This window comes from Macaca fascicularis, chromosome 8 (assembly GCF_037993035.2).
Source record: "Macaca fascicularis isolate 582-1 chromosome 8, T2T-MFA8v1.1".
NCBI lineage: Eukaryota > Metazoa > Chordata > Mammalia > Primates > Cercopithecidae > Macaca > Macaca fascicularis.
Window position 1 is genome coordinate 142,818,818 of NC_088382.1, and position 12,236 is coordinate 142,831,053.

Genomic DNA, 12,236 nt, shown 5'->3' on the forward strand with positions numbered 1-12,236 from the left:
TCTACTAAAAGTACAAAAATTAGCTGAGCGTGGTGGCACATGCCTGTAATCTCAGCTACTCAGGAAGCTGAGGCAGGAGAATTGCTTGAGCATGGGAGACAGAGGTTGCGGTGAGCAGAGATCGCACCACTGCACTCCAGCCTGGCCGACAGAGCAAGACTGTCTCAAAAAAAAAAAAAAAAAAAAGAAAAAAGAAAACCAGAAGTAGGAGCAGCCTAAAGAAATGACAGGGAGTTGATTTTCCACTGGGAGCCCCTCAAAGCCCACACACCCGCCTGCCTGGAGTAACAGCGTCTCTGCCGCCATCCCGCACCCTCCCACGCTCCCGTTCCCTGTGGTCGTGGAAGACCTAGGCAGGATGACCCCAGCTCCTCTGTGAGAATTTCACGCCCTAGTGTGAAGTCATAGCCTTGTAACTTTCCCTTTAAGAACTGTCAGAGCTGGGGAGGCTGGCCAAGTTCAGGCTGGAGGTGGGGACAGAGGGAAGAAAGAAAAAAAAAAAAGAGAGGCAGGAAAAGTTTTTTCAGAGGAAAATGCAGGGTTTGTCCTTCACCCTGACGTCAGATCTTGCTTTAATAAAACCCCCCAAGGGCTGCGGAAGAGGATATCTGCTGCTCCTGATGGGCCGGACAGTCTGGGCCCAGCTCCCCCGAGAGGTGGTCGGATCCTCTGGGCTCCTCGGTCGATGCCTGTGCCACTGACGTCCAGGCATGAGGTGGTTCCTGCCCTGGATGCTGGCAGCAGTGACAGCAGCAGCCACCAGCGGCGTCCTGGCCACGGTAAGTCCTGCCTGGAGGGGCTCAGAGGGACACCTGGCTCCCTTCCCCACTGGGTCCTGCTGTATGGGGGTTGGCGGGAAGGATGAAAAGGGCTGGGAAGGTTTGGGGAAGGAAGGTGGCCACAGGGCAAGGGCAAAGCTCCGGGTGAGGAGTCAACTGCTCAGGTTGGCTGAAGCTGGCAGGGTGAGGAGGATGGTGCGACACTTGGGGAAACAAACTACACAGGTCCAGCCTGCCCTCTCTCCCCACCTGAAACAGTGCAGAAAGAATGGGACCCTCAGTAGAACTGGAAGTCAGGGGCCCGGGCTCCAGACCCGTCTTTGCCTAACCTGGCTGTGTGGCCTTGGGTGGGTCACTTACCCTCCCAGAGCAATGTAAAGCGAGGAAGTTGTCAGGAGACTTCTAGAGTCTCTGAGTTTGAAAACTCCAAGACTCCAAGCATTGGAGATACTGTGAGGATGGGAGATGGAAAAAGCAAAAAAAAAAGGAAAGAAAAATGCCAGCTTTCAACAAAAGCTCCTTATTGAGCGAGCAGTGCCCAGGGTGATGCCGAACCCCAACTGCTGTCACCTCCAGTCTGCACAGCCCTCTGCAGTCTGTAGAGTGTCCATACTTGGCTCCTGCCTATGAAGCCTGCTGTTCCAGGGTGGGGGTGATGGGGCACCCCAAGATCTCTCTCTCTCTTCTACCTGCACCCCAGGGTACACCAAGTGGAAGGGACAAAGGTCTGCACCTCCAAAAGCCAGGGGAGTCACACATGTGACCACGTAGAGCCAGCCTGCTAGGGCCAGACATGGTGAGGGAAAGGCAGAGGCAGGCAGTGCAAGGAGGGCAGGAGGTGGGCACCTGGCAGCTTCTGAGCCCCAGATTCCACAGTCCAGGGCAGGACCTGCTCCTGGCAGAACAGCCTAGAGACAGAGGGGTGATGGCAAGAGGGTGTTTATCCCCAGCTGACACTGATGGCTTCCTTGGGGATTAAGCAGCCCCCTTCACAGATGAGGAAACCGAGTGTTGGGGTTAAGCCACTTGCCAGAACCAGACTCTGTGTCTGCTTCAGCCAGAACTGAGGCCGAGAGCCGACAGCAAACTGAGAGCTGGGAAATGGGAATTCCTCGCAATGCCTTCGTGTGTGTAATGACGGCTGGGGGTGAGTCTGTCTCGTCTATGGTTAAATCCTCATGCCTGGCATGGTGCCGGCCTGTAGTTGGTTCAGAACCACCTCACCAGAAAGTTATCAGCTCCATTTCACAAATGAAAGAAATGGAGTGAGAGCAAGTAAAGGACTTGCCCAGGATCTCCTCATTAAGAAGTAGCCAGGGCCCAAACTTAGATCTTTTGATGCCAAATTCTAACCATTCCTACTTAGGGGAGGCTGCCCATGTCCTACAGGAGTGCCCAGAAGGAGCTAAGTCGGTCTTTATTTCGGCTCTGGGTACGGCTGCGCCTTTATGTGGGTACAGCTTTGCAGGTTGCCCTGTCTGGGAGGGCAGGGAGTGGATGGAGAAAAGGTAAGAGTTTGAGAGAAGCCCAAGTCTGAGTGGGGAGAGGAGGCGAGAGGTTTAAGCATGAGTCCAAGTATACTGGAGCCCCGGTCAGCTCCCGGAACAGCCAGTGCTGAGGAGGAGTAAAGGACAGAGCCAAGGACTCAGCCAGAGGAGACCAGCAAAGGAGCAGAGCATGTGGAGGGACCCAGGCAGCAGGATGGAGGGAAGGCTCCTGGGACCAGCACAGAGTACCTCTTTTCTAGGCAGCCCCTGCCTGGGGAACCCAGACCACCCGACCCACGCTTGTTTCATGATTTAGACGCTTCTGGGACAAAGGTGTGCACAGCACTGGAGTTCTCAGGGCATCCCGAAAGCCCTGCCTGCTGTGTGGGCTGTGAGACTGATAGAAACAAGCTGGACTCCACTCGGACACCAGCCTTGTTTCACAGCCAAATTCCATACATGGCCACCCTCCTGAATGAATATGCAAGGGGAGCACACGTCCAACCAGGGTCCCAGTCAGATCTTAATGGAAAAAATGGTTGTAAATGTTCATATAGAAGAAAATGTATATGAGAATTGCCAAGAAAACTTTGAGGAAGTAGAGTTACGAGGGGGACTTCTCTGGGAGATATGAAAGCGTTCTGGAAAGGTTCTGCAGTGGAAGGAGGAAGATGGCAGTCCAGGAGGAGATCAGCGGAGGAGGATGGCACCCAAGCGATCTCAGGAACAGCCAAGTGTATTTAGGAATTTAATCTGTGCTAAAGGTGTATGGCAGATATGACTTATGTTTTCAGCTCTTTATTCTTTCTTCTACATTTATTGTGTCTACCATGTGCTAAGAGAAAGGGACTCCATTTAATGTGCATTAGCAAGTACTGGGCCAACACATGTATAAAATCTACCCCAGTTCATCCAACATTTATTAGGCACATTCTACAATTCCCATAACAATATTATTTACAAGTGCAATTATCCCCCTTCACAGATGCGAAAACTGAGACTCGGAGAGGTTAATTTGTCAAAGGTCACACAGCCAGTAGTCAGGGGAGCTGACATTTGAACCTCGGTCCAGCTCTTGGTAATGGAGCCTCCTGCCTCCCTGGTCCAAGCACTTGTGCAGAAACCAGGAGCATGTTGTCCCTGCCCCCACAGAGCTTACTGGCTAGCGGGGCAGGTGACAGGGGCAACGTCAGCCAGAGTAGAGCGGCTGGAATTAGGCTCTGCTACTGGCCGTGTCAGCCTCAGTAAGTCCTGTTGCCACCTCAGACCTCACTTTCCTCATTTGTTAATCGGACTAACAGTCTCATCACACCAAGCTCCCTGCTGCTGAACGTGAAAATGTGACTGAGGAAAGCCTCTCAGAAGCGTGTAATTCAGCAAACGAATGCTGCATGATAAATTCCTGGGCAAGCATGAGGCCTGTGGTGGTCTATGTATAGGTCTACAGGTGAGACCCACATCCTCCCTCCCCTATCAACACATGTGGGATGTGCACAGCTGCCCTGTGTGTGTGAGAGAGGGTGTGCGGGGGTATGCGTATGGTGTGTATGTGGGGTGTGTGTGGGGTGTGTGTGGGGTGTGTGGGGGGGTGCGTGTGTGGTGTGTATGTGTGTGTGCCTGTGTTGTGTGTGGGGGGGATGGTGTGGGGGGAGTGCGTGTGGGGTGTGTGTGTGTGGTGTGTGGAGGGTGTGTGTGTGGGTTTGTGTGTTGTGTGTGTGGTGTGTGTGTGTGGTATGTGCATGGGGTGTGTGTGTGCATGTGTGGTGGGGGGTGTGGTGTGTGGGTGTGGTGTGTGTGGTATGTGTGAAGGGTGTGTGTGGTGTGTATGGGGGTGTGTGTGCTGTGTGTGGTGTGTGTGAAGGGTGTGTGTGGTCTGTGTGGGGGTGTGTGTGGTGTGTGTGGGGGGCGGTGTGCTGTGTGTGTGTTGTGTGTGTGGTGTGTGTGTGGGGTATGTGCCTGGGGTGTGTGGGGGGGATGTGTGGTGTGTGTGTGTGGTGTTTGTTGTGTGTGGAGTGTGTGGTGTGTGTGTGGTGTGTGTGAGTGTGTGGTGTGTGTGGGTTTGTGTGGTGTGTGTGGTGTGTGTGTGGTATGTGCGTGGGGTGTGTGTGTGCATGTGTGGTGGGGGGTGTGGTGTGTGTGGTGTGTGTGTGGTGTGTGTGTGTGGTGTTTGTTGTGTGTGGTGTGTGTGGTGTGTGTGTGGTGTATGTGGGTTTGTGTGGTGTGTGTGGTGTGTGTGTGGTATGTGCGTGGGGTGTGTGTGTGCATGTGTGGTGGGGGGTGTGTGTGTGTGGTGTTTGTTGTGTGTGGAGTGTGTGGTGTGTGTGTGGTGTGTGTGAGTGTGTGGTGTGTGTGGGTTTGTGTGGTGTGTGTGGTGTGTGTGTGGTATGTGCGTGGGGTGTGTGTGTGCATGTGTGGTGGGGGGTGTGGTGTGTGTGGTGTGTGTGTGGTGTGTGTGTGTGGTGTTTGTTGTGTGTGGTGTGTGTGGTGTGTGTGTGGTGTATGTGGGTTTGTGTGGTGTGTGTGGTGTGTGTGTGGTATGTGCGTGGGGTGTGTGTGTGCATGTGTGGTGGGGGGTGTGTGTGTGTGGTGTTTGTTGTGTGTGGTGTGTGTGGTGTGTGTGTGGTGTATGTGAGTGTGTGGTGTGTGTGGGTTTGTGTGGTGTGTGTGGTGTGTGTGTGGTATGTGCGTGGGGTGTGTGTGTACATGTGTGGCGGGGGGTGTGGTGTGTGTGGTGTGTGTGTGGTGTGTGTGAAGGGTGTGTGTGGTGTGTGTGGGGGTGTGTGTGGTGTGTGTGGGGGTGTGTGTGGTGTGTGTGGTGTGTGTGAAGGGCGTGTGTGGTGTGTGCGGGGGGCAGTGTGCTGTGTGTGTGTTGTGTGTGTGGTGTGTTTGTGGGGTGTGTGCCTGGGGTGTGTGGGGGGGATGTGTGGTATGTGTATATGGTATTTGTTGCATGTGATGTGTGTGTGGTACATGTGTGTGTGGTGTGTGTGTGGTATGTGTGTGGTGTGTGTGAGTGTGTGATGTGTGTGTTGAGTGTATATGTGGTGTGTTTGTGTGTGAGTGGTGTGTGTGTATGTATGTGGTATGTGTGTATTGAGTGTGTATATGGTGTGTTTCTGTGTGTGGTGCGTGTGGTGTGTGTGTGATGTCTGTGTATGTGTGTGGTGTGTGTGTTGAGTGCGTATGTGGTCTGTGTGTGTGTGGTGTGGTGTGTGTGTGTATGTGTGTGGTGTGTATTGTGTACGTGGTGTGCTTGTGTGTGTGTGGTGTGTGTGGTTTTTGTGTGTGGTGTGTGCACATTTGTGGTGTGTGTGTATTGAGTGTGTATGTGGTGTGCTTGTGTGTGTGTGGTGTGCGTGTGTGGTGTGGTGTGTGTGTGTGTGAACCCTGTGTTTGGGTGTGAGACACAAACTCATTCTCTGCTTCCAGAAGCAACTGCAGAATAATGTGGGTCAAGTATATGGCAAAATATCCCCTTTAGAAAACAGAGAATGTGAACAATATGGCTTTTCACACCTCCTGTTTAGAGTTGGAATCTGAGTGAAGATTTCAAACCCATCCAGGCCCCACACCCCCAACTCCCCACCCAGAGCTTCCTTGGGCTCCCTGAACCCCCTGCTGCCAGCTCAGGGCCCCTCCAGCCCACATTTTATCTTGGATGCTGGCAAGAGCATGGCACTGAAAGGCATTTCCCCCTCGGCATGGCATTTGGAGAAGGAGTGGGCACAGGAACAGGCCTCCGCCCAACCAGCTCCTTGAGAGACAAAATGCTACCTTGTGGGCTGGGCAGCACTCCTGGCCTTGTGGGCTGGGTAGCACTCTTGGCTCCACAGCAAGGCCCCCCGCCAATGCCACCCCAAGGTTTTAGAAAAGGCTCCTACCCTGTGCCAGCAAAGCACCTACATGCCAGGAGGCTGCCCTTGGCTTTGTATAAACAGCAACCCAGGGATCTTCCCAGGAACCTCAGCCATCCTCTGGGCAGCAGGGAGGCAAACTCCAAGGGAGGTGGGCTCTGATATGGGAGCAAGGATGGCAAAGCAGGTGGGTTCCTGGGAGGGGCTGAGAAGGGTGCCAACCACAGCCAGGAAGCAGAGCGAGCCAGGCAGGGTCACTGTGGGGGTTTCAAAGCAGGGCTTCAGCACAGCTGTCCCCCCATTCAAGGACACTGTGGTGGGCCCTGCATCCCTGTGATATGGATGATGGCAAGGGTTCACACCAAGCATGTGCCCACTTGCACACACCTGTGAGGCAGGGGTGTTGCTGTAATCTAGACCAGCATGGGCCAGTCAGTAGCCACGTGCGGCAGGAGGCCACTCAGCACTTGAAATGAGGCTGGTCCCAGCTGAGATGTTCCGGAAGCATGAGATACACCATTGATTCCAGAGACATGGTATGAATGCAGGAGCACAATATTCCCATTAATAATTTTTATATTAACTCCGTATTGAAATGATAATGTTTTGAATATACTGGGTTAAACAAAATCTATTATTCCACTAAATTTCATCTGTTTCTTATTACTTTTTAATACTGCTACTAGAAAATGTAAAATTTCGTCTATGGCTCTCATTGTATTTTACTAGACAGTGTTGGCCTAGAAAGACACAAGTGTGCCTAAGGCTATGATAACAGGTGGGGAGGGAGAAATGCCGAGGGTTCTAATCCCAGCGTCTCCACTAACGGGCTGTGCACCCTCAGGCAAGTAGCCCAGCTTTTCTGAGCCAGGATCATCTCTGTATAAAGGAATATATTAATATTAGTACTATTGGCTTCTCAGGGATGTTGAATGAAGCAGAAACAAAGCACAGAAGACCCCAAAACACCCAAGGGGAGGATTCCATTGTTCCAATAGCAGGACGGGGGATTCCAACTTGGGTGGATGCACCAGCCGCAGGCAAGGCCCAATTCAGTGGGCAGGGGCCTATAAAGACCTCAGGCCAGGTGGCTGGGAGGAGGGGCAGGCTGACGGGCAGGCTGATGGGCGGGCTGTCCTGACTCAATGCCGGGCATGTGTTCTAAAGATACCACAGATTCCATACCCTGGCCAGCTTACCTGGCACATTTAGAGGGTCAATGAACACTTTTGGGTTCTTGTGTAGGAGAAAGAAATGATTATGATGATGATGAAGATGATGATGATGATGGTGCCTGTAGGTGAGGCGTGTCTTACTAACTTGAGTCAGGGTGACATGGTCCCTCCATGCCAACTGTGAGTTTCTGAGCCTGTTTTCTTTTTCATGGACCCCAACAGTCTCACTTATATGCCCAGCCACTTCCAGTTTCCGGAGGTGTGGTGGTGAGTGGCCTCTCTGTGTTTAAACTGGAGGATGATTCCAGTGTGGAACAGATGTTTATATTAGCAGAGAGGAGTATGTTTAGGACTCAGAGGGGGAAGCTCAGAGAACACGGGAGATGGTGAAAAACATGTTCTGGAACCCTGAACCAGAATTCCTAGAAAGACCTCACCCTCACACATCTGCACACTAACCAGCACCCTGATGATTCTTGTGTACGCTTGATTTCAAAGAGCAGTGACTGGGATAGACTCTAGTCTCTCCCCCAGTTCTGACATTCCATTAACCAGTCAGCTCCCCTCCTCCTCCTCCTCCTGCTCTCTGGGAAAGAAGGAAGAGAGACAGAGTCAAGGGAGAAGAGACTGCCTCGCAAATGTGAATGATGGGCATTCCAGGGGATGCGATAAAATCTGAGCCCGCCCACCCCACGGACTCCAATCTGGAGGCAAGTTCAGGCTTGGGGCTTTGAGTGTGGATCTGCTAAGTCTTGATTAGGGGTGGGGGGTGGGGTGAGAGAAAACGAGAGCCCAGGCCCAAAGGAAAAGAAGGGAGGGGTCCAGCCTGCACCTCTAGGAATCCTGCTTTGAGTCTGGGAGTGGAGAAAGGCATGTGTGCTATGAGCCTGCCCATAGCTGGGAGGGGATGGAGGGGGATAATTCTAAGAGTAGGGGAACATCCTGACAGAGCAGGGACTCATAGCCCTGCCCTCAGAGCAGAACAGTAGACTCCTCGCCTAGAGAGCTAGAAGACCAGGGGGAAATAGACCCTGCTGTGTGGCTTTAGGCAAGCTACTTGCCTTCTCTGTGCTCATTTTCTCATCTTGAAAGTGAGGAGATTGGACTTGATCCCCAAGCTGGCTTCCAGCTGGAGCCACCGTATATTCCGAGAGTCCACTCATTCATCCATCAGGCAGGTCCATCATTGAACAAGCAGCAGGGAGCTCATGCTGCTGCTTCTCTAGAAAGGGGTTGTCGGCACCCAAAATGTGTCCCTTGCTCTACGTGTCTGTTTAGATGTGCTTTGTCCCTCTTACAGTGTCCAGAAAAATCCTCCTTTCAGCCCACGTCTCTTTTGTCAACCCTCAAAGCGTAGCTGTGTTCCTGGCCCACAGCATCCTCATAAAACTGAAAATCCCATCAGCACCTTGACATCCGAGGGGTCCCACCATCTCGGTGGTTTCCCAATTAGGCTCTCTGCCTGCTCCTCCTACACAAGTCTGTTTTCCCAGCCTCTTCCTTTCGTTCTTCTCCCATTCACCTTCTTTTCTACTTCATGAGCCTCGCTGTCAAACACTCCTGAATTCCACCTCTGTGCACATGGCCAAGCTATTCCTTTGCTCTGAAATGCCTTCCCCATCCTTCTCTGATTCATGAAATTGAAGCCATCTGAAATGGCGGCCTCCCCCAAATGGAGCTGCAGACGTCCTCCTGTGGACACCCATGGGTTCCTGTTCTTGCCCATGCGGAAGGAAACACGTCACCCAGCTGGGACTCTCTGCTGGCCTTGCCCTGTGTTTGAGCCACCCTCCCTCCTCCCCCCACCCTCCTGCAAAGCCAAGCCCTTTGTTGTTCCCTGACCACCTGTGCTCTCAGACCCCGGGGCCTTTGCACATGCTGTGCCCTCTGCCAGTCTTGCCCATACACCCTGCCTGCTCCATTGCTCTGTCACTGTCTATGCCTGCACATTGCAAGTTTTCACGGTGTACTTCCTGACAGAATGAATTAAAGCGAGAACCAGACCTGGTGTGGGCTGGAGAGAATATGTGTATAGGAGATGGGGGAGTCAGGGAGGGAACACCCCTGATTTTTTTTAAGTGGAAGCTTCATGCTGGGGAGGAACAGGAGGGAATCTGGCAAGAGGGCCTGGATCCAACTGCTAAGAGGACTGAATGGCAAGCAGCAGCTTAAGGGCTTGGTTCTGGAGCACAGAATGAGGAGTCAGGAGACCGGGGTCTCTGCAGCATCTCTGAGCCTCAGTGTCTTTATCTGAAAAGGGAAACAAGAAGAACGCCCCTCTGCCCATGCTTGTGCTCCAGGCAGGGTAGTGCAGTGGTGAAGAGGAGGCAGGCAGCACACAGCCTGGGTCAAGAGCCAGCTCCACCACATCCCAGCCCCAAGCCCTGACATTTCCTGGGCCTCGGTGTCTCATCTGTAAAATGGATGTAAATGCCCATGTCACAGAGACCTTAGGACTAAGAAAGAGGTTGGGTGTGGAGCATGTGTCGAGAAGGGGCTTGGAGGAGCCATAATTAGACAGAAAATGTCAAGGTGCTTTGAGATTAGACAGTGTTGCCTCGTGGTCCTTCTGGGAGCTCATGGACAACTGAGCTGGTAGGTGCTGCATGGAGTGAGACTGCAGCCACCTGTCTTCCCAGCCATGCTATTTGTATTTAAATCTGTCCCCTATATACACACACACACACGCACACACAGGCACGCATGCCAGCTGACTTCCTTGACAACTGTTTCTGGCCCTGTGCTCCAGTGGCCAACTCCTGATACTTGCAAACTTTGGCTCTTAGATGATCAAAGAGCCAGCCCTTAATGTGAGCCAAGGCCCATGGCGAGCCCCTTCCCACAGGTCTCATCTGATGCTCACGAGAGCCCTGTGTGGCAGGAGCTCCTATTAGCCTCATTTTAAAGAGGAGAAAACTGAGGCACAGAAAGTTTTACGCACTTCCACGGCATCCAAGGTTCAGAACACCACCATGTACCCCAAGCAGGCTGCCCAGACCAGCTCCCAGGGGTGTATTTGTGTGTCAGTCCCTTAGGCCAGTTCTGTTTGTCCCCATCTGAGCCAGGGATCCAATGCAGGAGGAGGAAAGGGAGATGGAGTCACACTCTGGGCGGTGGAGGGAGGACAGATAGACTTTATCCCCTCTTTATTTCCCTGATCTGCGAATCATTGTCAGATGTGGAAGGCCCACAGCGATCCCTTCATCCCAGCCTGCTCTTGTTACAGAGAAAGCAACTTGTCCAAGGCCACCAGCATCGGCATGAGGAATGGAGCCCAGGGCTTCTCCCCTCCAGGGAAGGAGCTCAGGAGACTGGAAGATGATCCCCACTACCCCACTCCACCCTTGTAGGTGGAACAAGCCTGAGCTCAATGATAGCAAAGAGCTTCATTCTTCCACCCATGTCTGTGTTCACTGTGGCTCCATGACTGGGCCCCTCTGTGGTCAACCCATAGCCACCGCCAAGCCCAAGCCTGGGACATGAAAGGCCCTCGGTTACGTTTGGTTATTCGAATGAACTGAACAGTGGGCAAGAACAGAGTGCCTTAGAGGTCGCTGGAGGAGGATGGGACCTGGAGTCGAAACAGCTGACTGTGTCATTTTCTTGTTTTGTTGCAACCTTTTTGGGTCTCAGTTTCCCCATCTGTCAAATTGGGGCCATCAGTGCTGACCTCATGGGGTTGTTTTGATGATCAGGAAATGGATTTCAGGAAAGACCACTGTCTTCCCCAGGGGAGGGAGCAAGCATCCTCTGTCCTGGGCCCCGACTGCCTTCTCCATGTCCTTGAACACTAAGCCCTAGCAATATGGCCCACTGGTCATCCCGTGTCATGCCATGTTGCTTCTACCTGCACACCCCTGCTCATGTACGTCCCCAGCTTCAATGCCCTCTCTGCCCACCCTCTCGTCAATTTCCACTCATCCTTTAGGATTCGGTGCAAATGCCTGCTCCTCCAGGAAGCACTCTCTGCTCCTACTCCCACCCTCAGGCCCTTTCCCCTCTTCATCTCACCCTCATAGTCCTTACCTAGACTATGCTGAGTTACCTTATAGGGTGGCCCTTAGGTGTGAAGCCTTAAGAAACGGAGGCTTTGAGTCCCAGGGCTAAGGTTCAAATCTCAACGTTGCCATTTGCTAGTGGCTTTGGAAAATTTATCTGACCTTTACCTTTTTGTGACTCAGTTTACTCATCTAAAGAATGAGGAAACTGATAATAAAAGCAGCCTGCTTCTTAGGATGATCACGAGGACTAAATTACTTACTTAAAATGCAGATGATCTTGATGCAAAGAAACCATCTGTTAAAAAAATTATTTGGGACAGTGCAATTTGAATGTGGACTGGGTATTAACTAGAGAAAGTTACAAAATTGTAACAAATTTATTGGTGTGATAATTGCATGGGGTTACATTTTTCTTAAAAATTCCTCACAATTTAGAGACACACTGGAGAATTTCAGGTAAAAATCTCAGGATGTCTAGGATCCGCTAGATTTTCAAGAATAAAAAAACATACAGTCAGCCGTGGTGGCTCATGCCTGTAATCCCAGCACTTTGGGAGGCTGAGGTGGGTGGATCACTTGAGGTCGGGAGCTCGAGACCAGCTTGGCTAACATGGTGAAACCCCATCTCTACTAAAAAATACAAAAATTAGCCGGGTGTACACCTGTACTCCCAGCTACTCCGGAGGCTGAAGAACAAGAGTAACTTGAACTCTGGAGGCAGAGGTTGCAGTGAGACGAGATCATGCCACTGCACTCCAGCCTAGAAGACAGAGCAAGAGTCAGTCTCAAAAACAAAACAAAACAAAAACCGTACATGTGTGGGGACAATAGAAGAAACAAGATCAACTAAGTGTTGGTAATTATCAAAGCTGCCGATGCATGTGTAGGTTCGTTATATTATTCTCTTAGCTTGTGTGAATATTTAAATATGTCTCTAGCA

At 51.9% G+C, this 12,236-nt stretch overlaps 1 protein-coding gene across 4 annotated transcripts in view; it reads left to right on the top strand.

Moving 5' to 3' along the window:
• Positions 1-604: 604 nt before the first annotated feature.
• The window catches only part of CCN4 (cellular communication network factor 4), a 40,883-nt gene continuing 29,251 nt past the window's right edge, over positions 605-12,236 (top strand). For all 4 annotated transcript variants that reach the window (XM_005564118.5, XM_045398732.3, XM_073999498.1 and 1 more), the window contains exon 1: positions 605-779. In XM_005564118.5, coding sequence (XP_005564175.2) covers positions 711-779 — 69 coding nt within the window. In that variant the 5' untranslated portion in view covers positions 605-710. The remainder of the gene's footprint in view (positions 780-12,236) is intronic.